This window comes from Brachyhypopomus gauderio, chromosome 17, assembly GCF_052324685.1.
Source record: "Brachyhypopomus gauderio isolate BG-103 chromosome 17, BGAUD_0.2, whole genome shotgun sequence".
In the NCBI taxonomy this organism is placed as follows: Eukaryota; Metazoa; Chordata; class Actinopteri; order Gymnotiformes; family Hypopomidae; genus Brachyhypopomus; species Brachyhypopomus gauderio.
Genome location: NC_135227.1, coordinates 19,374,070 through 19,401,749, shown reverse-complemented (window position 1 = coordinate 19,401,749; position 27,680 = coordinate 19,374,070). Strand labels below are relative to the sequence as shown.

The 27,680-nt window shown below is 46.8% G+C and overlaps 1 protein-coding gene across 1 annotated transcript; it reads right to left on the bottom strand.

Annotated features, from left to right (window-relative positions):
* Nucleotides 1–1,402: 1,402 nt before the first annotated feature.
* On the bottom strand, nt 1,403–26,911 carry bicc1a (BicC family RNA binding protein 1a). The gene is made up of 21 exons (XM_076978054.1): nt 26,445–26,911; nt 21,042–21,088; nt 16,838–16,907; nt 16,111–16,190; nt 15,777–15,935; nt 14,072–14,125; nt 13,487–13,672; nt 13,097–13,366; nt 11,356–11,487; nt 10,897–11,098; nt 9,048–9,293; nt 8,319–8,503; nt 8,070–8,208; nt 7,517–7,670; nt 6,216–6,327; nt 5,867–5,906; nt 5,233–5,378; nt 3,750–3,837; nt 3,173–3,243; nt 2,930–3,029; nt 1,403–2,661 (listed from the first exon to the last, which is right to left on the bottom strand). The coding sequence occupies exons 1-21, from the start codon at nt 26,620–26,622 to the stop codon at nt 2,540–2,542; spliced, it is 2,781 nt and encodes a 926-aa protein (XP_076834169.1). The 5' UTR covers nt 26,623–26,911; the 3' UTR covers nt 1,403–2,539.
* Between the last annotated feature and the right edge of the window lie 769 nt (nt 26,912–27,680).

The following is a 27,680-nucleotide window of genomic DNA, read 5'->3' as shown; positions in this document are numbered from 1 at the left end:
ACCCAAGGCGCTTTACAATTTTAACACAGGTATTTAACACAGGTTTAACACAGGTTTAACACAGGTCTGTGGTCTAAAGTTCTTCCTCTTCATCTTTCAGAGTCATCTGCGCTTGTCCGTTTCACTGGGTTTCCTTTAGGTTACATCATCCTACATCAGTGTCATGGCTTTGTTCACTAATGTGGGCCAGGGCTGGATGAACAGTGCGCACACACACACAAGCACACACACACACACGAGCACACACACACACGAGCACATGCACAGACATACACACACACATGAGCATGTGCACAGACTCAGATGCATGTGCGCACACATATACACACACACTCACATACCCAAGGATGGCTTCCACTACCAAACTGCTATGCCAGAGACCGCGGCCTGACGGTGTGATTCAAATCATATTAGACGCGATATGTGAACTTCCGGAGTGGGAGGATGAGGCACAGGTGCAGAATACATCACGGTAGACGTTACCATCAAGACACGGACACACCCAGGACAAAAGAAACCACCGCTGCCTATTTTTAGATCGGCACTTTGACCAGAGTCTCTGGAGAACAACGGCCAGCCCTTTGTTCTCTGTGTGGTCAGTGCAATGATCCTGGCCTTCCTGTTTTTAATAGATTTATTATTATTTACAGGTTGTGGTTACGACTGAATCACTGCAGGTCTTCCGTGTCCTTGAAGACTCACACATGGTTCTGAAATGACCTCCCCACTATTTCTCTGCTTCCAAACTCTCCTGTGGCAGAACTCGGGTTTCCATGACGTTACACAAATGCTGATAATCCAGTAACTGGAAAAGGTTTTGGTCAAATAGAGCAACTTGTACCTTGAATCCAAAGAGGTGTCCCCCCCGTGAGGAAGACTACCACTGTGTCGTCCTGTACACTGGTGGCTTCATCATGGTTTCCTTCCTTACCATTATTGGAATACGCATTTTTTATTTCATGTTTGTTTCTCTTGTGTCTCAGTCCCTTGTGAAAGTAAAGTGGTCAGAAACACCATTTCCCAGCACATCACAGCTGTGTCCAGGCGTGAGACAGCTGAAGATAATCTGCGCTGGTCTGCCTTTGAGTACTGATCCAGAACCTGTGGTCTGAGAGCAGACATTAGTGATTCTGCGCTGGTTTGCCTTCGAGTACTGATCCAGAGCCTGTGGTCTGAGAGATATGTGAGTCCAGAAAATGAGCATCTACACCACCTCTCCTCCCAGTCATTCTGCCCAGTGGAAGTTCTCTCTCTCTCCCTCTCTCTCCCTCTCTCTCTCTCTCCCTCTCCCTCCCTCTCTCTCTCCCCTCCCCCCTCATCTCAATACAAAACATTCAGTCAATCCTGAGATACTATGAGATTTTGTTTGCATATATTTTTATTTTTGAAACAAAACCACACAAACAGTAGATCTCAATAAATCTCGGTACCTCAAACATACACGAGTGTATGGGCATATGTATAACGGACATAAACCATTTTAACATGGAACGTCTAAGGGTTATGTTGACAAACAAATGAACTGTGGAATGAAGAACTGAGGAAATTAACTGAAAATATACAAAAATCTCTCATAAATGTAAAAGGTATTTAAATAAGAATGCTCCCCAGTCTCTGTGGATCCCAGACGGGGTGATGACTCAGAGGGTGGGAAGATGGTCTCTGACCAATCACAGGTCTGCACCAAGATTCTCCTGCTAGCACAACAGGAAGCTGCTTCTGCTACCACATCCTGTCTGGACTGGTCAACATGTATTATGGATTTGTAAGCAGAAATCAAGCATTAGCCAACTCACTTTTTCAACTGCACCTTGAACCTTGAGGGCATGTCTGGGAAATCTCAGATGGGAAGGTGTATATTCAAACAAACAAACAAACAAAAGCAAACACCACCACACAAACCAAACCAACCAACTAAAACATCTGCTCCACAGCAGAAAGTCAGATCAAGCAACATTTCCATCAACTCATCAAACTAATTACACAATGAAAAAAGCAAAACTAAAATAGTATTTTAAATGAAAAAGTGAAATAAAATGAAATATGAAAATAAAACAATGTTAATACTCAAGGATGAAAAGGAATTAAAATATTTTGAAGTGCATCTTACACCGATGTCTGCTGAGTAATGAAAATATACATGAACATGACGAATCAAAAGATCCTGGGTATGAACTTTGACCTTTGAACCCTGAAGGTCAGTAGTAAGTGCTCTGGCACTGGAACCATGTTCAAGAAAAACATACTACACAGAACCACAGGTAAGATACCTTAAAGTGCAACGTGCCCACGCTGGGAAGAACACAACCATATTCGACGACTTTCTCTCACATTTTTGCTGGTTAGAGTAAACTAAGTTTCAATTGCACCGAGAACTATTAGGAAGATTATCGAACGTTGTACCAGAGCAACGTGAAGAAGCAGTCAAGTTTTGTTAGACTGCTCTCTTTGGAACTGGCTGGGGGAAGATCAGAGCGTGTGTAGCCCAAAAGGAAACCCCTCCACTGGGCCTGTGGTTCTGGCTAGGGCCCGTGTGTGCTCACCAGCGCCCACTAATGCTCGCCACGTGGAACTGCTGTAGGACACGTCCACCCGCGGCGACCTCCGGGAATGAAGCCGGGACGTTCGTCTCGAAGAGTTTCCACCGGTTTTTATTCAGTTCTGTCCAGACAAGCACAGACACTGCACGCTTAATGTCGGACCAAACGTAGTGGTGTGAACATGAAAGGATGAAAGTGACATTGTGAAAGGATAAAAGATTTGAATATTTTGATCTCCATTTGATCAGTTCAAGTTCTTGTAGAACTGAATCATATTATTTTGACATCATAAACTCATTTTTTTAAATAAATGAACTGTGACAGATTCACATGCACGCACGCACGCACGCACACACGCACGCACACACGCGCACACACACAATACTCACCCGAGATAGCCAGCAACATTTTTCTGCGTGCTCCAAACGTTGTGATTCCAAGTTCCTTTAGGTCAAAATCGGTCAGTGTGACAAACGTCTGCAGATCAATCTAACACACACACACACAAAAAACATTACTTAAAGAAGTGGGTGAATGGGTGTGACTGAGGGCATGCATGTGTTTGTGTGTGTACACAAGTGTGTGGATGCTTGTGTTTGTGTGTGTGTGTGTGTGTGTGTGTGTGGATGCACCTCTTGCTGCTGGAAGACATCTGTGTATTTGCCTAGTCCCAAAATGCTGAAGAGTTCAGGCAGGTCTGTCCCTTTAAAAACAGGAGAGGGCAAGTCCAGAGAGCAGATATTAAACCCCACGGCTGCTCTAAACCAACCAATCCATCCACCCATCCACCCATCCACCAATCCACCAATCCACCCATCCACCAATCCACCCATCCACCAATCCATCCATCCATCCATCCACCCATCCATCCATCCACCAATCCACCAATCCACCCATCCACCAATCCACCCATCCACCAATCCACCAATCCACCCATCCAGGTGGTGTGGGCAGTAGTCTAAGTAAAGAGGCACAGGTCTCCCTCTCCCCAGCCACCTCCTCTAGCTCTTCTGGGGGATACGGAGATCTTCCCAGGACAGAGATGTGATCTCTGCAGTGTGTCTCGGGTTCTCCTCCCCGTTGGACACGTCCAGAATTCAGATTTCCACACCATTTTAGCTCACTCACTGTATCTGTCTCTCTCTCACACACACTCACACTCACACACACACACACGGGTGTGTACTGTTCTGTTGTTGATGTCAATACCTTCTTGTTCTCTTCTCCAGTTCTCTCCATCACAGCTGTTACTGAGAGCCTCAATACGCCCTCTACAGGACATGGAGAGATGAGAACCCTGACACACACACACACACACACACACACACACACACACACACACACACACAATCAATCATTCAATTATCTAACCACAGTAGATCAGAATGCATGGGTAACATTTACGCTAGGTTTGGTCAGTTTAAATATAAAGTCTGCGTATGTGTGTATGTCTGTGTATGATTATGTGAGCGTGGTGAGTTTGATTTTGTGTGCGTGTGTGTGTGAGAGAGATTACGTGAGAATGCGATGAGTGTGTGTATGTGTGTGCGTACCTCATAAGCAGCAGCTGTGTGTGTGTGTGTGTGTGTGTGTGAGAGAGAGAGATTGCGTGAGAGTGCGATGAGTGTGTGTGTGTGAGATTGTGTAAGTGTTTGATGGGGTATATATATGTGTAAGATGGTGTGTGTGTGTGTGTGTGTGTGTGTGTGTATGTGTGTGTGTGAGATTATGTAAGTGTAAGATGGGGTATATATGTTTAAGATGAGTGTGTGTGTGTGAGATTTTGTAAGGGTATGATGGGGTAGATATGTGTAAGATGATTGTGTGATTGGTTTGTGGATGTGTATATTATTACATATGTGATGCTTATAGAGGTATGAATGAGATTGAGAGAGTGTATCACGTGTGGGTGTGTGTGAGATTTTATTGGCATGCAACAGGTGTGTGTGTGTGTGTGTGTGTGTGTGTGTGTGTGTGTGCCAGCAACAGAGTGGTAGACTGCAAGATATGATCTTGTATATGAAAAACTGCACAAGTGTTGCTAATGGTAGGTGTGTGTGTGTGGGGGGGTGTACCTCATAAGTAGCAGGGGTGTGTGTGTGTGTGTGTGTTTGTGTATATATGTGTGTGTGTGTGTGAGGGGTGTATCTATAAGTAGCAGGGGTGTGTGTGTGTGTGGGGGGGGGGGTGTACCTCATAAGTAGCAGGGGTGTGTGTGTGTGTGTGTATATGTGTGTGTGTGAGGGGTGTATCTATAAGTAGCAGGGGTGTGTGTGTGGGGGGGGTGTACCTCATAATTAGCAGGGGTGTGTGTGTGTGTATGTGTATGTGTGGGGGGGGGGGGGTGTACCTCATAAGTAGCAGGGGTGTGTGTGTGTGTGTGTGTATATATATATGTGTGTGTGTGAGGGGTGTACCTCATAAGTAGCAGGTGTGTGTATGTGTGTGTGTATATATGTGTGTGTGTGTGTGGGGGGGGTGTACTTCATAAGTAGCAGGGGTGTGTGTGTGTGTGTGTGTGTGTGTGTGTGTGTGTGTGTGTGTGTGTGTGTGTGTGTGTGTGTGTGTGTGAGGGGTGTACCTCATAAGTAGCAGGGGTGGGTGTGTGTGTGTGTGTGTGTGTGTGAGAGGGATGTACCTCATAAGTAGCAGGGGTGGGTGTGTGTGTGTGTGTGTGTGTGTGTGTGTGTACCTCATAAGCAGCAGGTGTGTGTGTCGGCCGGCTGGCCCGGAGAAGCTGGGTGATGCTCTCTGCAGGCATGGACTTGGAGAAGCCCAGACCACTCCAGGTGCTGGTGGGGGTTCTCACCTCCGTCACCACTGGTTTCTTCAGCATGGCTGCATGACATTACACCACCCAACACCACCCGAGTGAAACCATGCAATGGACCACAAATCTAAGGACCAAACTACCCCACAGGTCCTCAGCGAGTTACATCAGGCCATATACCACAACACCTGCAGTTATTGGTCACAGCAAATAAACCCTGCAGTGATTGGTCAAAGGGTAATGTCAGGGTAAACCCAGGTGCGACGTGCTGGTATAACAGTGCTGAAACCATGAGGACAAACAGACCAATCACAGCCCAGATCACATGGGCATCAAATCAAACTGTCTAATACAAGACATACATCTGGGGCTCACACACACACACACACACACATCATCATCTGTGTTGTACTAATGGAGAGCTCCATGTAGAGAGAACACACACACACACACGCACGCGCACGCACGCACACACACACACACACACACACACACACACACACACAGTGATGCAATGTATTGCATATCCACATGAACAAATAAAATCTCCATTAACCTTTAGTGGCAAGTAGTTTCTTCTGTTCATAGTCGTAGGCCTGCAAAGACACGAACACAAACACACAAGCACACAAACACACAATATGTCAAGGAAACATACTGACTGTGTCTGTATTTGTGAACCTGTAGATGAGGTGTGTGTGTGTGTGTGTGTGTGTGTGTGTGTGTGTGTGTGTGTGTGTGTTGATTACCTGTATATGAGGTGTGTGTGTGTGTGTGTGTGTTACCTGTATATCATGTGTGTGTGTGTGTGTGTGTGCGTGCGAGTTACCTGTATATCAGGTGTGTGTGTGTGTGTGTGTGTTACCTGTATATCAGGTGTGTGTGTGTGTGTGTGTGTGTGTTACCCGTATATGAGGTGTGTGTGTCTGTCTGCTCCTTTCAGCTGCTCTCTCACTGCCTGGAGCTCTTTTATCTGCCACTGCTTCAAACTCAGAGTCTGGCAACAAACACTCTGAGCTACACACACACACACACACACACACACACACACACACACACACACACACACACACACACACACAACTTTTGTAACCAGGCACCTAAATTATTTAACAGTAATTAACCTTCATGAAAAATAATGTGACCTTGTGAGATTGAGAGTGTAGAAGGCCCATGCCAGTGAACCACTGGTGTCTGTCTCACGCCCCTCTAATGCCACTGAACCACTGGTGTCTGTCTCGCGCCCCTCTAATGCCAGTGAACCACTGTTGTCTGTCTCACGCCCCTCTAATGCCACTGAACCACTGGTGTCTGTCTCACGCCCCTCTAATGCCACTGAACCACTGGTGTCTGTCTCACGCCCCTCTAATGCCACTGAACCACTGGTGTCTGTCTCACGCCCCTCTAATGCCAGTGAACCACTGGTGTCTGTCTCACGCCCCTCTAATGCCAGTGAACCACTGGTGTCTCACGCCCCTCTAATGCCACTAAATCACTGGTGTCTCACACCCCTCTAATGCCACTGAACCACTGGTGTTTTACGCCCCTCTAATGCCACTGAACCACTGGTGTCACACACCCCTCTAATGCCACTGAACCACTGGTGTCTCACGCCCCTCTAATGCCAGTGAACCACTGGTGTCTCACGCCCCTCTAATGCCACTAAATCACTGGTGTCTCACACCCCTCTAATGCCACTGAACCACTGGTGTCTGTCTCACGCCCCTCTAATGCCACTGAACCACTGGTGTCTGTCTCACGCCCCTCTAATGCCACTGAACCACTGGTGTTTTACACCCCTCTAATGCCACTGAACCACTGGTATCTCATGCCCCTCTAATGCCAGTGAACCACTGGTGTCTCACGCCCCTCTAATGCCAGTGAACCACTGGTGTCTCACGCCCCTCTAATGCCAGTGAACCACTGGTGTCTCACGCCCCTCTAATGCCACTAAATCACTGGTGTCTCACACCCCTCTAATGCCACTGAACCACTGGTGTCTCACGCCCCTCTAATGCCAGTGAACCACTGGAGTCTCACGCCCCTCTAATGCCAGTGAACCATTGGTGTCTCACGCCCCTCTAATGCCAGTGAACCACTGGTGTCTCACACCCCTCTAATGCCAGTGAACCACTGGTGTCTCACACCCCTCTAATGCCAGTGTTTAGTCCCCCCGTGCTGGGACAGCTAGAGGGTTTGGACCTACTGTAAATGGGAATTCTTCAAGCCCTGCAGAAGTTCCACAGTTTGCCGCTTCCCAGGTGTCACTGAACAGGAAGTGAACATCTGCTTGAGTTCACTCCCATTGGCTGAGTGGGAGGGGCTTCTGGGCATGCCCACTTCAACAAAGGTATCGGAGCCTGAAGGGGACAAGAAGATATTTTAATGAAACACCACTGTCACCATCATTTTAGAAAAACATATTTCTGTCCACTATTTCGGTCTCTTTCTCCCCTTCTTGCTCTCCTTCTCTCTTTCCCTCTCTCCTTCTGTCCCTCTTTTTCCTCCCTCATTCCCTTTCCCCCCCTCTCTCTCTCAGCACCTCCTCTCCCCCTACCTGCATTATTGATACGTTCATATTTCCTGAAAGGTTCTGATGACACTACGTGAATGTGATAAAACATTATTAGTATTTAGTACAAAGAAGCACAAAATGTACGCTTACATGGTTTTATACCCACCAACACTCCTGCGTATATTTTGATGCGTGTATGTGGTGTGTATGAGTGTGTGTATGAGTGTGTGTCATTGAATTGCACCTTCATCTGAACTTGATTTGTTGGAGAGAGCTTCTGATTGGCTGTGTCCATTCATTTCTTGGACTGAGTCACAGTGGGTGGAACCAAGCACAGATTCAAGAGAGACAGATGGAATTCCTATGTACATTGACCTAGACATCTATCACACACACACACACACACACACACACACACACACACACACACACACATTTTGAGGAATAATGAAACAAACCCATTTTTTAGAATTATAGCCAGACTGCCACTCACGTGTGTTTTGAGTTGCTCTGTGTTGACTGGTTTGTGAATGGGCGTTAGTCCTGGTGGAGGGGAGGGCATGTGTGTGTGTGCTGAGGTGAGGCTGAGACCGTGTGTGTGACTCTGGGTGTAACTGTGGACACCAGACAGGGGCAGACCACTGAGAGACCCCTGAGAGACAGTCTGAAACATACAATCTGGAGAAGACAGAGAGAGAGAAAGAGAGAGAGAGAGAGAGAAAGAGAGAAAATGGAAGTAAACATCTATCCTTGTGCATTTTACTATGATCATTTGCATCACATCCTTAGCTGTCACCACTAGAGGGTGCTGTTGTTGTTCTATAAATAAAAGTCCCCCCAAAAGATTAGTCACACATAGAGGTCACTGTACTTCTGAAAGTCCAAACACAGCACATTCAAAACAATACCATCAATATTCTTTCTGCATTACCCTGCTAACTCGAACTAAGGACACTGTACTGAATCCTGACTGGTGTTCAGAAGAACGAACCCATGTCCAGTCTGCTCAGGTCTGTTCTTATTTGTGCTGAGACGCATGTGAAGAATTTATGACCCATGATAAAGTACGTTTGTATTAACGTTACTAATGAAATAACTACAAATGACATAAAATGAAATCAGGTGATGGATACGCCAGCTGTGTGTCACGCCAACATGTTCTGAGTCTTTATGTGTTTAGCCACTTGACTTCAGACATACAAATGCTCCTGAGCACACTCACCTGCACTGCTTCCCAGTGTCCTGAGGAGGCGGGCCCAGGGGGAGGAGCCAGAGAGGGGCGGAGCAGCATGGGTGTGTGCAGGTAAGGGCTGTTGCGAGTGTGTGTGTGCAGGTGAGTGTGAGGAGCTGGTATTGCGCAGCACGCTGGCGGGCCGTGCTGGTCCAGTCAGGGCGGAGCCGTGTGTCAGAACCGGGGAGACGTGGGCGGAGCTTCCGCAAACAGGCGTACCTGAGGAACCGAGAAGACCTAGAGAGAGAATAAACATTACAATCTAACTCTGTTTAACTCTTCAGCAAACTTCTTTTAAGCAGAGAGGTTGTAAGCAGTGCTGTCCGTCATAATAATTTCTAACTAAGTCTCCAGTGACATCAGTCATGACATCACTAGTACACTAGCTCCGCCCCTGCTATTTCGGTGCCTCATTTATACACACACTGTTCACGGACACCAGAGCTCTGATTTCTGCCCCAGTTCTTTACGTGTCATCTGGGGTTACAGTTCCCCTGCCCCATACTGAGCAGAGGATGGTGGTTTCTCCGGGAGACAAGCTTCAGTCATTAGCAGTAAGGACTGGGAGTCCTCCGAAGATCATTTGTAGAATAAAAGCTGAAAATGAAGTGTTTGGATCTCACCATCACCACCACGATTCACACGGGTCTCACCTACTGCTGTGTGCTGGTGTGACCAACACCAGAGCACAAGAGCAGACCTAATGCAAAACGACTATAAGGTGTGTGTGATTCAGACACCCATGAAGGTGTCACCGTGAAGGCGTGCGGTCATCTGGCGTGAACCCTGAGACAGACGCCGGGCATCAGTGAGCGTCTGACCTCACCACACAAACCTTCTGCACAGGCAGTCGCATAATCAGTACTCCATATTCTCATGAGCACAACTACATGCAGACCATGGCTACATTACTGCATTAGTCACATATAACTAATATGGCTACAGCGTCAGAAGTTTCAGCTAGCAGACAAAATAGGCACACTCAAAACTGGTCTAAAATCCAAGTGTAAAGACATTTTTCTAAACATTTATCAAAGTGAGAGGCAGCCACACACACTAGAGTTGTACTGGTTTGGCAAAGCAAACTGTAATCAGTGGCCACACAGAGGAGTTACATTCCTCTGCTGCAGGGCTGGTGTTCTGTGTGTTTAAAGAAAAACTGATACACAAGAACGGTGGCCCGGAGAGTCAAAAAACAGCATTTAAAAGTCAAGAACACTGAATTAAGCAAAAACACAAGAGTTAAATAAAAACATAAATTAAAAAAACACTATTTGTGGACAAAATTAAAAACAGCATTTAGTGACAGTAGCAGTAAGGAACAGCACATCTTTAATAAAACGTTAATTCAAAAGTGTTTTTTAAAAACGCTGCTTTTGATGTCACTCAACAGCCGTGCTAGGAGGAGTGACTTGAATATTTAAAGATTGAATTTAGGAACCGTCAACTAAGCAGTTTGTGGTAATTTGTTGACATTCTTGCTCTAAATGGCCAGGAACATTCCTTTCTTTCAGAAAGACACCAGATATGCGAGAACTTCCACGGGATTCCAAGAGTGCCCTCACGTTCCTGTAATGTCGTGTCGTTTTTGTCATTTTGAGGCATTTTGTAAACGGATGGCTTGGCTAAATGCTGCTGTGAGCCTCCAACCACCATAACAAAGACTCTACAGGAGTCTGTGGTAACAGGATACACTATGAGTAAAGACATTGCCCAAGTTTTATTGAGTGAGATAACACTGACTTAATTTGACTTAGCTTGTTAATATTACATACATTTTCCCCTCATATATTGTAGGGTTTGCACTGCAAACTTTGCAGGCTAACCAAGACTACATTACCCAGAGTGCTCAGCCCCAGTCCAGCTGAGGCCAGGATGTCCAGTCCCACGGAGCTAGTGGCACTAGTAGTGGAGAGGGGAGGAGCTCCAGAGGAGATGGGAGGGCTAGGGGCGGAGCCACGGCTGCTTTCCAACGCCAGCAACAGCTTGCGAGCCTCATACATGTTTCCTGCGTTTCTCTCAACACTCTTCACAATAACAGACTGGGGAGGAGAGAGACAGAGGGAGAGAAAGAGAGAGAGACAGAGAGAGAGAGAGACAGAGAGACAGAGAGAGAATTTGTTCTTAGTGTCTCTGAACCTCATTACCGTGTAATTTTGGTTTTTTTTTTTACCACACATAACAGCTTTTGTGTGTGTGTGTACCAGCTCTCGGGGGAACCAGCTCTCGTTGTTCACTTAAAAGAGCCGGCTCTTTGAACCGGTTCGTTCGCGACCGACACATCACTAGTCCACACTACCTTGCTGGGTTGTTTGGGTTTGGGTTTAATGCTGATGAAGACGTCCAGCTGCTCCATCAGGGTGGTGATCAACTGTGGTTCAACCTCCACCTGCTCCTTAATATCAAACATTAACACCAGCGGCAGGAAGCCCTGTAAAAAACACGCAACACACACACACACACACACACACACACTTTTTTTTACTGTGTTACGGCAAAGAGCAAAGGGGGGGGGGGTGGTGGTGGAGAGTGTAGATTGTTGACGGGGGGGGGGTGTGTATAATGAACAAAAAATAAGTATTATATCGCCAGTTGTTGGCGAATTAGTAACTCGTGTGAGCGTGTGAAGACAGTCAAATGCGTGTTTTCCACTACGCCGGTTTTAAAGGTATTAGCGGCTCGCTAGGCTTGTAAACAAACCGCACAGCACGAAGATGTAGCAGTCTGTCGCTCTCAGAGTTGATGAGGTAACCGGGCCACGACACACACCGTTAGTGCAGGTGAGAGCGGACCGGCTGGGGAGACCCATGAAACCAGGCAAAGAGCCGCAGGTTGGCCACTCTATTTGTTCTGGTGTTGTTGTGGTGTATTACAGATCACTTGTATCACTTATATCAAACCCACCTTTTGAAATAAGATATTGTAAATTTAGACTAATCTAAAACTGGCGTAGGCCTCTCTGCTGTAAAAAAAAAAAGAAGAAGAAAAGAAAATCGAGAATCGAATCAAATCATGACCCTAAAATTGAAAATGAAATCGAATCGAGGATTTAGAGAATCGTGACACCCCTAGTGTGTAAGTGGGTGTGTGTGTGTATATATGTGTGTGTGTGTGCATATGTGTGTGTGTGTGCGTGCGTTTTTGTGTGCGTGCGTTTGTGTGTGTGTGTGTGTGTGTGTGTGTGCGTGCGTGAAGGTCCAGCTGGATCTCTCCTCATCTCCGTGTCTGGGCTGTGTTTGCCGTTGTCAGACAGACTCCTCTCTGCTGGGAGCGTCGGGGGACAGTTCCATGTCCTGACTAGACTAAAGGATTTATCATACACAGAAGAGGATTAAGAGGAGACAGAAGTCCAAGGAGGACAGACATGGGGAAGAAAAGACAGACGACAGAGAAGTGTGAAATCGGAAGAAAAACTAAACATGGTAGAGAGAGACAGAGTGTGTGTGTGAGGAGAGTGTGTGAGTGTGTGTGTGAGGAGAGTGAACGTGTGTGTAAATGTCAAGAACAGTGGCCTGTGTCTGTGTAACAGAGTTCTCTAGAAAAACAAACTATTCATGTTTCATCACACTCTTGCAAAAGTGAGACGTGAGACACGTTCACGTTGGTGTGGGATTCTCACAGCAACTAGTTACTGTCCAGAAGTCAATGACCAGAAAACGGTTCAATCCAGCCCTAGCTGAGATTATGGACCGGATGATGTGTGTGTAAATGTTCTCCTGACCTCCTGATCTGGGGACGGATTGTTGAACTGAAGGACGTGTGAAGGTGTGATGTAGACGCATGTTTATGCTTATACACGTGTGATATGTAAAATCCCCTGACTTTAAAACAGGTTTGTTTTAAAGGAAGACAAGCAAGTGAGTGTGTGTGTGAGTGTGGATGTGTGGTGTGTGTGTGTGAGAGTGCGTGTGTAAGTGTGTGTGTGTGTGTGTGTGTGTGTGTGTGTGAGTGCGTATGAGTGTGAGAGTGTGTGTGTGTGTGTGTGCGTGTGTGAGTGCGTGTGTGTCCGCGTGTGTGAGTGTATGTGTGTGTATCCATACCATTAGTTGTTTCCTGGCCTCACACACAGCATCGATAGAGCCCTGGATGTAGAGGGTGGAGGGCCGTGGGTGGGGGTGTGTGTGTGGCGCTGTGGGGGGCTCAGGGAAGTGGATGTGGGCCCCCGTCATCTGGGTGATGCTTCGCAGGGTGGAGCTGGCGTTAGCTAGCAGGCTGGGCTGGTGATGGGGGGACACCTCCATCTGAGACACCACCAGCAAGGTGGAGGACAGAGGTCCAGCCAGATGGTCCTGCAGTAGAGCAGTGGCTCTCTGGAACAGGAACAGGCACACACCATCAACATCTGCCCCCACAGCGTGACTCCCCCCCCCCCCCCCCCCCCCGTACCCCCAGGTGGTGGTGGGCACTCCCACTCTATTCATCCCTCACACCTTTACTGCAGCAGAGTTACTCTGGTTGCCCCGGACGATGGCTGTGTTGCCGTAGACACGAGACTGCGTTTTGCAGGTGATGGTGACGTTGCAGGACTGTGAGATGTTCTGGACAACGGGGGAACTGCAGTCCAGCATGTCCAGAAGACCCGAACAATCTAACATCAGCACCAGGGGCATAAGCTCCTAGACACAGGAAGAGTGTGTGTGTGTGTGTGTGTGTGTGTGTGTCTCCCTCACACACAAACACACCAAACTGTGCATTCTTTTGGTATTTCAAAACACAAAGCAGCACAGTCCCACAATGGTTACATAAACAATGTTTAGCTCATAGCACACACACAGAGCCCAACCACACGCCCACAGGCACACACACATCTGCACGCATGCACATGCACACACACAAGTATGCACGACAACACATTCAAGGTTTACTCCCACGCAAATAAAAAGCAGTGTGCTCACCAGGCACAAATGCAGACAGTTATTTAGCAGGATTGCCTCATAAATGCACTGCACACTGCTGGCCACTAGGTGGAAGCCCTGAGAGACTGAAGTGCTACTGGTTTCAGAAGAGAACATTACCCGTATCTTAGCTCTCGCTGCCTCCACTCCAGTGGGCTGACCTGCTATAGATACCTGAGAGAGAGGGAGGGAGGGAGGGAGGGAGGGAGGGAGGGAGAGAGAGAGTCAGAGAAGAAAAGTACATAATTTAATCTTCTGTTGTGTAACAGTTATACACTACAGTAGTCATGTCTCTGTGTGTGTGTGTGTGTGTGTATGTGTGTATGTGGGGTGTGTGTGTGTGTGTGTGGTGTGTGTGTATGTGGTGTGTGTGTATGTGGTGTGTGTGTATGTGGTGTGTGTGTGTGTGTGTGTGTGTGTGTGTGTGTGTGTGTGTGTGACCCTGTGAGAGTCTTCACCACTTCATGTAAATAAGACTGCCAACCTCAAGCCACCAGACTCACTACTTCACCAGATTCGCTGCATCACGACTCTCTCACGTCCGTGGAGCCAGTAACATCCTGAGAGACTTCCTGTCCCCCAGCCAATAGAAATCATTCACTCTGAACCATCCCTACCGAGAGCCAACATGGAGTGTTTGCTCTTCTTCAAGAGCCTGGAACACAGAAACTAGACTCTAAAGTGCAGACCGGGGTGGTGGGTCCCCGTTTTAAGGGTAGAGGGTGTGCCACACACTCCTCAGCCTCCCCGGGAAGGTCGGGGGTGCAGGAGACGAGAGTCTGGTCGGTAGCCCAATCTGGGTGACTACACCAGTCTGGGTGACTACACCAGTCTGGGTGACTACACCAGTCTGGGTGACTACACCACCCTTGCGAGGGTCCCAGAGGGAGTATGGGAGTTCGCTCAACCGGTCCACATGTGTTTTGTGGATTTGGAGGAGGCATTGGACCGTGTCCTGTGGGGGGCGCTATAGGAGAACAGGGTACAGGGTCTGAGTGAGGGTTCACCAGGTTGGTAGATCGGTGCGGCCGCAGTGTTGCAGACGCCGTACTGGACTGTTGTGGTGAAGAGACGCAGAGTTAAAAGCCAAAGCTCTCGATTTACCGCTCAATCTACGTTCTGACTCTCACCTGTGGTCACCAGCTCTGGGTAGTGACCGTGAAAATGAGATCACAAATACAAGCGGCTGAAATAAGTTTTCTCCGCAGGGTGTCCGAGCTCTCCCTTAGACATAAGGTATGGAGCACGGTCATCCGGGAGAGGCTGGGAGTAGAGTCGCTGCTCCTCAATGTAGAGAGGAGCCAGTTGAGGTGGTTCAGGTATCTGGTCCAGATGCCACCTGGGCGTCTCCCTGGTGAGGTTCTGTGGGCATGTCCAACTGGGTGAAGACCCCAGGGAAGACCCAGGACACGCTGGAGAGATTATATCACCTCAATATCCCCCCAGAAGAGTTAGAAGGGGCTGGCGGGGGAGAGAGAAACCCACCGCACTTGTGCACGATTCTCACGTACGTCACAGTCAGGACCGTTTCTTGTGCGTGAATGTTCATTATTCATTGTGTGCACCGTGTTCATTGTATATATTCATATCTCGATGATGATGATGAAAATACAAATTAGTGGTCAGGACTTGTGTGTGTGCACGCAAGTGTGTTTTTGTGTGCAGGTGTGTGTGTGTGTGTGTGTGTGGGGGGGGGTGTGTTGTGTGTGTGTATAATGTGTGTGTGTGTGTATATATAATGTGTGTGTGTGTCTATAGTGTGTGTGTGTGTGTGTGTGTGTGTGTATAATGTGTGTGTGTGTGTGTATAATGTGTGTGTGTGTACCTGGTTGCTCTTCTCCCCGTCGCTGCTCCTGTTGGAGTCGGGGAAGTGTATATGACAGGCCGTCTCCTCCATCACACGTCTAATATTGTTCCCGCCCTTCCCGATCACGTGAGAATGCTCCGTGTGCGACACGTCTATCTTCAGGGTCACGCGGTTACTCTGATCACAACATCAACCTCTGTGTTACCCCATTCACAGGCTCACAACCCCATCACAACCCCACCACAACCCCATCACAACCCCACCACAACGTCATCACAACCCCACCACAACGTCCTGGACGGCTGTACCCCAGTCTCCCCAGATGCATGCTGGGACATGTCTCGGGTCTCACCTTGGTGTCCAGGACAGACAGGACTCTGTCTCTGGCCTCCTTCACGGCCGCCTTCCTCCCGTTGATCCTGATGTGTGGATCTGACCAACACCAGCAACACACACACTCATATTCTCATACTTATTATCTATTCATTATAAACATTATAGTACATTGATAATTGTCAAAATAATAACTGCATTTGACAGACTAAATCAAGGTGTTAATTGTGGGGTGTCTCACACACACACACACACGCGTACACACACACACAAACACATCATTCTGCTCTACTTTTGATTCTGTGTTACACACCATGTGTTAACTACATATGATATTAATAATGTTATAAAAATACCCATTGTTAAGGGTGTCGAATAGAAATCTTTCTCCCTCGTGCTGTGCACGTGCACACACACACACACACACACACACACAAACTGAGATGTCATTTGGCATTTGGGCTTGGGGGTGTGTCTGTATAAAGTTTCCTTTTCCTGCCATATGGTAATCATTAACTGTGTGTGTGTGTGTGTGTGTGTGTGTGTGTGTGTGTGTGTGTGTGTGTAAATACTAATGTTTATGCATGTTTTGTAATCGTCTGCTGGCCTGTAAAGAATGCTTCTCCCTTTTGTGAATGTACACAAACACAAACACACACGGCCACACACACACACACACACACATGGCCACACACACACGGCCACACACACACACACAGAGGAAAAATCTGAATTCCATAAAGCACCTTTTTTGGACTTTGCCCCAATCTTCAGTCTGGAGGGCCAGGCAATCTGAGTGCTTGTTTCATTCATGATCTGTGCACAGACACACACACACACACACACACACACACACACACACACACACACACACACACACACACACACACACACACACACACACACACAGACACACACACACACTTTACATTCAGAGAATTTCTATTAAAAGAGTTGGTGTACATGAAGGCAAAAAACCCAAAAAACAATGTATTATGTTAAGCCACATTGCCCTTATGTTTATACACACACACGCACACACACACACATGCACACACACGCGCACACGCACGCGCACACGCACACGCACACGCACGCACGCACGCACGACTATATAGAAAAATAAGCATAGGGACCACTGAAAAGAGAAAGTCACACACAGAGACACATGCACACAAGCTCATGCAAACACACACACACACACACACACACACATATACGCACGCTTACACATGAATGCATGCACTTGCGCTCACACACACACACACACACACACACACACACACACGTGCACAGCTCCATAGTTTTGAAAGTGTTGCTGTGTTGACAGCACTAAAGCTGTGTGGAGGTGATGGCAGGCTGTAGAGTTATTAGAACTGAATGTCTGGTAACAGATTTGCTGTGATGGTTCACCATCCTGTGGAGAAACATGCAGGGGGAAATGAAACAGGACAGAGACAGGACAGAAACAGGACACAGACAGGACAGCAATGTGAAAAATCTGGACATGATTCAGAAACAAATAACCAACAGGCAACACATCTGTGACTGAGGCCAGGTTTGCACACCACACACACACACACACACACACACACACACACACACACACATCTGTGACTGAGGCCAGGTCTGCACGCCAGACACAGCTGGGAGAGTGATGTCACAATCCTGTCAGCGATGTCACAATGGAGCTGTAGCTCAGCATCGCGCACACACACACACACACACACACACACACACACACACACACACAACCGCATTAAAGACTGTAATTCCCCCTGCCCTAGTCTGGGGGTTTACATGATAGTGGACGTTTCTGGTTTGTGTCTCCAGGCGTTTTTGTCAACTGAAAACAGGAAACTGAAGCGTGGAGCTGGGTGTGTGTGCCGAGAACCTGGCGTTGCTACGGCAACCCACAGCTGCTCCACAGACCCTAGTTTGGGTTTCACTCGGAGGCTCTTAAACAAGCTGCACGCTGTCGTCACCACTCTGACGGGAAACAGGAGCGTTTACGGAACCGCTACCCACAATGCAACAGCAGACCTGCACCACAGCGCCAGACACCCTGAAACCCCTACGAGAGGAAAAGTGTGTCTGCTGCCAAGATACGCAGGACACGCCCCCTCCCGCCCCCTCCCACCAGATGGGGCGTCAAACACGCCGTGATTACGGCCATCACTGATCAGACCAGCCCGACTCTTTTAGTGGAATTAGAAAACTTTCGAAGTTCCAATGACATGTCTGTAATTTGGCAAGAGAGGAGAAGACTTATCAGTCCAACTGAATTTCAACGTGACCTGCTGAGCAGATCCTTATATGACACTGGATCTGATCCAACCGTGCTCACACGATGCTAAACAGAAACCATTACTTGTTTTTAACATGGAGAGGGAGGTGTGAGCTGTGAACCAGAGCCTCCCCAGACTGGAGCTCTCCCACACGAACCTGCCCAGTGTCAGGGTGATCTGTTCAGTCCCCTCACCACCTCAGTCCCCCACACCTCCTCTCTCACTGCTGACCACGCACACACACACACACACACACACACACACACACACACACACACACACACACACACCTGCTCTCACTCCCAGGTTTTGCAGGTGATAAAAGCTCTGACCACCGAACCAAAAAGCCAGCTCAACAAAATCTAGGCCTAAGATGCAGAAGCTTTGGAAACATAATTTAAAACAGATGACCTTTAAAAGCAAACAGATGACCTTTAAAAGCAAACAGCCAGGTGAAAACCATAGGCTCAGATGCATATCCAGCTGACTTCTGGAAACATTTTTGACATATTATTTTTCTGCTATTACTCAAATAATCTCACACAATGTCTCACACAACAAATGAAGGCTCTTCAACATAAGCCACTGTGCACAGAAACATAAGAGATGCAGAAAACGGAGACCACTCCAACCAGAGAAAAAGTGACAGATTGAATCTTCTTTTTAATGCGCTTCATAAACGTGATTTTGGTCAATCGTTCTATCACACCTCCTGGTAGGTCACTGGAGGAAGGACACTGCCCAAGATGGATACAACAGGACAAACCAGGTAAGACAGACCAGGCCAATCCTTACACTGACCCAGGCTCTCAGCCAATCCCCACATGGCCCCGGACTCTCAGCCAATCCCCACACGGTCCCGGACTCTCAGCCAATCCCCACACGGTCCCGGACTCTCAGCCAATCCCCACACGGTCCCGGACTCTCAGCCAATCCCCACACGGTCCTGGACTCTGGTCCTCCTGGAATGGGGACTCCATTTGTATGCATTTAAATCCCACCTCTCTACCTGGGAGTCAAACAACAGGACCAATTAATTCACACATACTGTTCAATCAGCTCCTCATGACTACAAGCACTTTGAATTGCCAGTGTGTATGAAAGGTGCTATATAAATAAATTTGCCTTCAAAACCCAGACGTCTACGCTAGAAAGTGCTATACTCTGGTTACTCTAGACTAGAAAGTGCTATACTCTGGTTACTCTAGACTAGAGAGTGCTATACTCTGGTTACTCTAGACTAGAGAGTGCTATACTCCGGTTACTCTACACTCTAACCTCTAATCTTCCTAACCAGTAATTTCATGTATTGGGGTGAGGACGTGGAATAACTAAATCCAGTCATTTGATACTGTAACTGTTAAATTCCACACACATGGTCCCCTACACACACGTATGCTCTCTAACACATACACACACTCCCCTACACACACACACACACACACACACACACACACACACACTCCCCTACACACACACACATGCTGATGAAGGTGTGTTTTACAGTACCACCAACACACCCAACCAAAAAAATTAATATTTTTGTAATACCATGCCAAGGCCTACACCCCATCATTTTAATGTGACCACAGTCTGCCTCGCTATTGTTCCGTGTGTGTGTGTGTGTGTGTGTAGGGGATTAAATCCATGCTCAATTTGAGGCTATAACACGAGAGGGGGCTCTCCACAGGAGTGTCCAAACTATTAATTCAGTAAAAACCATTCCTGCAGAAGTCGTTGTGTCTTGAGAATTTTCTATCAAAAACATATGTGGAAAAATGATCAGCACCCTCAAAGAATACTATAAATGAAACCAAAATAATGTGGTTATTTGGAATTTCTTGATATTGCTTTTTGACCTTTACAATTATCTATGAGCATTTCCTGTCTCACAGGGGTATAAAGATGAACTAACACACAAGAAAAATCCATCCATCCATCCATCCATCTCTCCCTCCCTCCCTGCGTATCCGGGTCCAGGTCGTGGGGGCACCAGCCTAAACAAAGAGGCCCGGGCTCCTCTCCACAGTCGCTTGTTCCAGGGGAATCGGGGGGATTCCCACGGCAGCTGAGAGATGTAATTCAAAACGAAGACAGCTTCACAGACGGATACTGAAGACTGTGAGCACAAGTAAAACCCAAGAGCTCTCAGCTCTAATGAGGAGAAACACTGTTGATCTACAGATTGGGAAAGGACTTTAAAACAATAATAGGTGAGCAGAAAGGACCAGCAAAGGTCAGGGTTCAAACAAAGCCTCGTCCCAAGACCACTGCACAGGGTCGTTGGGTCTAGAGGTGGCCAGGCAACATTAGAATTACAGGGAATCATGTATTGTGGTCAGGTGGCAGAAACATTGAGCTTTCTGGTTGTGCACACCATGATTCTTACACACCTCGTTCTAACCATTAAAAGAAATGGTACTTTACAACCCCTGTAAAGGTACCGCACCTCTACCGTGAAGTGTGGCGGTGGCTCTTTGACTCTTCGGGCCGTTTTGCTGTCGGTGGTGCAACCGCTCTTGTTAAGGTCACCGGCAAAAATAATCCCACCGACCACCAGGACACCGTAGCTGGACCTCCGGCAGAGGCTGAAACTGGACTCTCTTCCAACAACACGATGACCCAAGGCACACGTCAAAGTACGACAAAGACAGAGTCTTACCTTCTGAAAGAAATCTTCTCCTCCGCTTTCTCTCTCCTCACTGGCAGCTACCAAAGAGAGAGAGAGAGAGAGAGAGAGAGAGAGAGAGAGAGAGAGAGAGAGAGAGAGAGAGAGATTCAGTTAATCTTATAATGGGACAAAGCAGAAGTGAACAAGAGCAAGGTTACAACAGAAGGTGACAGTGAGGGTCAAAGGGGTCAAAGGGGTCATAGGGGTCATACTGCACCAGACAAGGTTCTGTCTGGCGTTTAAACGATCATATATCAATTATACATCATACATACCTGTACATAACCAGACACGACACAACGAGTTATTAAATATTAACTGGCTCCCTCTTCCCTACCATTATGAATATGCAATCAGTAATGCCCACATATGTTCCATCTGCTATGGGGGTTCCAACCCTCCCCATCATCACAGCGACCAGTAGCTTGTGGGGAATTCCACTGGGAATAAGCAGCGCAGAACTGGGAGACGTGCTTTCATGGATAATGACAAACACGTTCCATCACTACATCAGCCTCGGTTTCCAGCCCAGGTCTGTGTCCACAACACAACAGCCTCCGCTGACCTCTGGAACTCAACAGGTCCTCGTGAACAGTCATCGCCTCTTCAGTCATTGGCCACATTAATCATTTGACTCTTCACCCATTGGCTAGATTACTCACCACCTGCTCAGTCATACGTTTGATTATTACGGCAACCAGCTGAAGCCACAGTGCTGAATTGCCACAGTGTACAGAAAGAATGAAAGAAAAACCAGTCTAAAAAGTGCACAAAGTGACAGCCTAGTTAACTTGGGCAATTTTGTTTATTCTTTGTACTTCTTAGAAATGTTCAGCACTGTTTCAAATTCAATTCCTTTGACATTGTGACCCAGAAAGACAGAGAGAGAGTAAAGACAGTACAGATACAGAGAAAAGGGCCATAGAAGGCAAAGTCAGACTAACTGTGTGGCTTCTACTGCATGGGGATGAGTCAGCACTTCTAAAACCACAATGCATGACAGATCAGAATACCACGCAGCAGACGTCTCTCTTCCTCATAAACTACACAAAGCAGCAGAGCAGAGATGGAGAAACCTGACGGGCGTGTCCCACGGGCCTGTCTCAAAGCCCCATGAGCACCACCTCCACACGCTGCTGTCCAGGGCGTAGCAGATCACAACCACGGTTCGTGCACTTTTAAAATGCCAGACGAAACCTGAATGGCATGGTGATTTAGTTTGGAATTAAACTGATGACAACGTGCTTCCAAAGTGCACAGCAGCATGGGGCACGTCACGCCATTAGTCCCAAACATGGGGGGCGGGGCCTGGATTTAATAGTTCACCAGTGTGTTTTTACAACATTGCAAGTCATATCGCAATTCCTGAAGGCAGCGATATAATCGTGATATGATATTTTTGTCTGTATCGGGCAGCCTCTGCTGCCCTGGTCACATCTGAGCACACAGGGCTGGCCAGTCCTGCCTCTCCAGCAGTGAAAGGCAAACCCCAATGATGAGTTACTCCAGTACTGAACATTTGAGTCGCAGACTCCCTTAAAAACACACACAGCTGTGGCATCAGGTTTCTAGCTATAGCAAATTCTTAATCATCGCAGGTTAACTCAGCATTAGTCTGAAGGGGTGAGCGTGCAGTGATGAAGGTGTGTGACACACACACCAGCCATCACCTCATCATGTGAACATGACGATGAGCACATGAGTATACAGTATGAGCACAAGAGTATATGATGGAATACAGATGCAGAAACCTCATTAAAAAAACATGCAAGCAAACAAAACACTTTGTTGTAGGTTGTAACCAAGATTAAAATATGAAAAGGTCAGACACTTTTCTTCCAATACACACACAAATACCTAGTAAACATTTCAAATTCATGCATGAACCTCATGTTCACACTAGTGACATCTATATAATTACAAACATCTACTTATAATAACTCAACTGAGTCTAGATCTCACAGATGTAAGCCCAGTTAATACAGTAGGTCCTTTAAAGTCACACGGGCTCTCGTTTTTGATCAGTAGTCACAGACTGAAAAGAAAGAGAGAAAGAAAGAAAAACAGATGGGAAAGACCAGTTTTATATAATATATACTCAAACGTTTGGACACAAGCGTAGACAGTGAATGGAGTGACCTTTCCCCCCATTACTGATGAACTTTCACCAAGACATCTGGCTGAATAATGGTACAAGCAGCAATTTTGTCTTTAAGATAAACAACACCTTGTATCTTTACATTATATGCATATAAATATAAAATCGCATATACATATTGCAAACCACAACCCAGACAGAATCTTCAGGGGAGAGACATAGACAGCAGGAGGCGGTGCTATGATTTCAGACAGCAGGGGGGCGGGGCTATGATTTCAGTTTTCCTGCTCTGGAAGGAATGTGGCTCTCAAAGCAAACTCAGCTCAGCTTTTCGGTTTCTGGGCTAATGAGACGCAGGTTCTCCCCCCTCCCCCCCTCTTTTATTTAACATAACAGCACTCAAAACCTACGACTGCAGCGCACATGTGGGCGGGCGCGCACACACACACACACACACACACACACACACACCCTCTCTGAATGATGACTGAGCGTTCTGTGCTGTGAGTGCAGGATGAGTGTGTTGAGCGAGGGAGAGGAACCGTCCCAGTGTATTTTCACTCACCAAAGGGGTTTAGGGAGTTCCACACATCCCAGGAGCAGACGAGAAGATGAAGGTCCAGCAGCCCGAGTGTGTGGGCCTCCACTCCGCTTTACCTCTCAACGCCCTGCATGTCTGCTGCACCCAGATCCAGACCTGGACATGTACCACCCTGAGCTCAGCAGCAACCCCGCTACTGGACACCTGCTGCCCTGCAGATGTTAGCTTTAACCCTGACCCTGGAGATCTACCTACCTGCAGACTTTAGACTTTAAGAGTTGGGTTAGTGTTGAGATTAGGTTTAGAGTTTGAGATTAGGGTTAGTTAAGATTCGGGTTAGAGTTTAAGATTAGGTGTAGAGTTTAAGATTAGGTATAGATTATGCTTAGAGCTGAACTAGATTTCAACTCTAGAGACACCACCAGGATTAATCAGTTGCCTAACTTTAGTGGGGAAACTTCTCTAAAACACAAGCAAGACACCCAAACAATCCCCAAAGCCTTTCACACAGACCCTGCCTGGGTCATGTTAACCACAGAGCCTTCACATTATAAAACCTGATTAGTTCAACGTTCCAGTCAGCTACATCACAGCCATCTGACAATCATTAGTAGGTTCCCCACCTTTTTGCACACACACACACACACACACACACACACACACACACACACACACACACACACACACACACACACACACACACACACACACACCACCTGGTCCCAAGGATGGCATTCCAAACAGAGCATTTGTATCTGCATGCCCCCATGATCCACAGAGTCTCTGCAGCATCGTGCTGTGGTTCTGGAGACTGCAGTAAACCTTTCAGAGCCAGATGTATGGAACAGAGCGGTGTGTGTGTGAAGACAATTCCTGAACGTAGCAGAGTGTGTGACAGCAATAACTGAACGGAGCGCTGTGTGTGAAGGATCGCATTTGGGCTGTGACACATGTGGAGATTTGATGTGCAGATCTAATACTGTGAAGTCAAGAAGGACAACAGGTAAACATGATAAAGACACAGGCAAAAAGACAACAAAAGTGATCAATACAAAAAGAGTCACAAGCTCAAAACAATGCTGACAACACAGTGAACAACTCAAAAAGACATTGCAATACTGCACACTAACAACTCAAACAGAAGCTTCTATATAGCATGCCAACAACTCAAACTTAAGCTTCTTTTGACAACAGAAGTGGTTCCATTTGCATGATGTTACAGGAGGGAACCGAACCCCACCACCCCCAAACTCTGGGCGGCTTCCCGGAAAGGGTCGGCCATTTCTTCACACACAATAAAACATACAGACCTTCACACTCAGTGAAGCTCTCAACACACGCCTACACGAGTCGGACCAATGCCAGCACACAATCTCAAAACAACAAAACCTCCCAGCCAATCACAACACAACCAGATGTTACACATGTGGGCTCATCAGTGAAGAAGGGAATGACTATGAATCATAATGGATGAGAGTGTGTGTGAGTGTGTGTGTGTGTGTGTGTGAGAAGAGAAAGACAAATTCAGTGAAAGCCTTCTGGGTCGATAGCATCACATTTCCTGAATGATTCCTCACGCTACACTACCCTTTGACCCATGTCAGGGCAAAGGTCAGAGGGAGACAGCATGGACCATGTACACTGGATACATACAAATACACCCCCCCGACACACACAGCCCGCCACAGCCCCCAAACAAACACACACACACACACACACAGCCAGATAGACCCATCCATACACAAGCACGAAAGATGAGATTAAACTTTCAAATATTTTCATTTTGCCAATTCAAATGAGTTCCATGTGCTCTACAGACATTTTGATAACATTTTATGTCTACTACCCAAAATTAGATTTGAAATGGAAATATATCAGTAGTGGATCCAGAAAGCTCAGTAGAATCAGTGCCACTGTTACAGATACGCTGGCTACACTCCTGCAGGGCCAGAGTCCAGTAAGTACCGTTAGACACACGGTAGTGTGTGTGTGTGTGTGTGTGTGTGTGTGTGTGTGTGTGTGTATACTACACGGTCCTTCCTTCACTTTGAACTGGACAAAGTCTTGAAATGGTTCTCTACACACTTTAACGTGTCCACGCACTCTCAGTGTTTCTAACACGGCACATGACCCGCAGTACATAGCTGTACTAATTCTTTTTTATCATTATTCCAACATTATCATCATTTAAATTAAGCACACTTGAAGAGGGGTGCTGAATGCTGGCAAACTAGAAAGTGAAAATCATCAAAATACCTGCATACATTAGAATCAGTAGTGCCCCCTGGTGGACGAGTGGAACATAGACCTAGCATCTTACCTGTTCGAAAAAGCAATCATCATTGGATAGTCAAACTTTTTAAAAAGTATAATATGGGGATTGGACATCACTAAATAATTATCTGACCAGAGTTAAGACGTTTATATTTAAGTTATAAACAACTACAGTTTGGCACTGAAGGCAGATTTGTTTTGACCTGGAGCCACTCAGTAAACATCCACTTGTGTCCTGCACTGTTCTCATATTAAGGATGCTAACAGGGTCGATCAGGGGACATGACCAATAAGTTGACCTAAAAACTGATACACGTGCAAGACCGTTTAATGTTGTTTTAATATAATTTATGTTATTATTATTACTATAAGCTTCTTTTACGCGTGGATTGGTCTACTAACATAAACCTGAACTGAACTGAAGAGAAAATTGGGGAACATCTTGACGAGAAACAAGGATGTCCTTCTCATTCACACCTACCAAGCAACATTACTTCCAGTTTTTTTCGGTCAACTCGAAACCGCTCCTCGGTCCAGTCCGGGTCAGACGGAGAGACGGGGCCGCCAGAATCATCCTCCGACATGGAAACGGCAGAATCAGTACTGGGTCGCGGATTCGAGGGCTGCAAGCAGCAGAGAGGCTCTTTTTGGGCGGCCATGGCGTGCTGGAGGAACCGCGCTTCTAAGACCAGTGGTCCACACTTACTGAGAGACCCAAATGTTCCATAAACCAAAAGCTCTGAACAATTATTCGCCCAGTGTGGAAAACATTGCAGTTATAAGATGACGTTTTTCTTTATGTGCCTGGTTTCTTCATCGCTCCCGAACGACAGCAAGACTGTCCCTGTGAAAGCCAGCATGATCTGAATTTCTGACTCCTTCTGAAAGTAATACCCACGAGTTCGGGAACATGAACGATGTCCTTCAGGAAGGTTTGCGTGAAGAGCACGCCCCACTACCCTCCCAAACTCCAGAAAGTCAAGTTTCAATTTGAAACTGTTCAAATTCCATAATAATGTGTACACCTCATGTCCAGTAATAGCAAATCTTTCTAAATATTTTCTTCAAATATTTTTTTTCACATTATAGGGCGGCTTCAAATTAAAACTTTCATGTGCAACAATGTGGAATGCTACACTAATTATGATATGTCCTGTAAATTATATAATGTCCTGATTTGATATTCATTTCCATCCAACTACACAAACCTTTAGAACTGCCTATTTATACATAGCTGCTCATTCTCTGTAGTGCTTACTACAAACTGCACATCTTAAAATCCAATGATCAAAACCGACATGATTTCAAAACTAGACTTCGTATGCTCATTTATTATTTGTTCCCTTATCAACCACACAGTAGCACTGCAGTAGACACTGGAACAGGGCTGGATTAAGCACACAGTAGCACTGCAGTAGACAGTGGAACAGGGCTGGATTAAGCACACAGTAGCACTGCAGTAGACAGTGGAACAGGGCTGGATTAAGCACACAGTAGCAATGCAGTAGACAGTGGAACAGGGCTGGATTAAGCACACAGTAGCACTGCAGTAGACAGTGGAACAGGGCTGGATTAAGCACACAGTAGCTCTGCAGTAGACAGTGGAACAGGGCTGGATTAAGCACACAGTAGCACTGCAGTAGACAGTGGAACAGGGCTGGTTTAAGCACACAGTAGCACTGCAGTGGACAGTGGAACAGGGCTGGATTAAGCACAC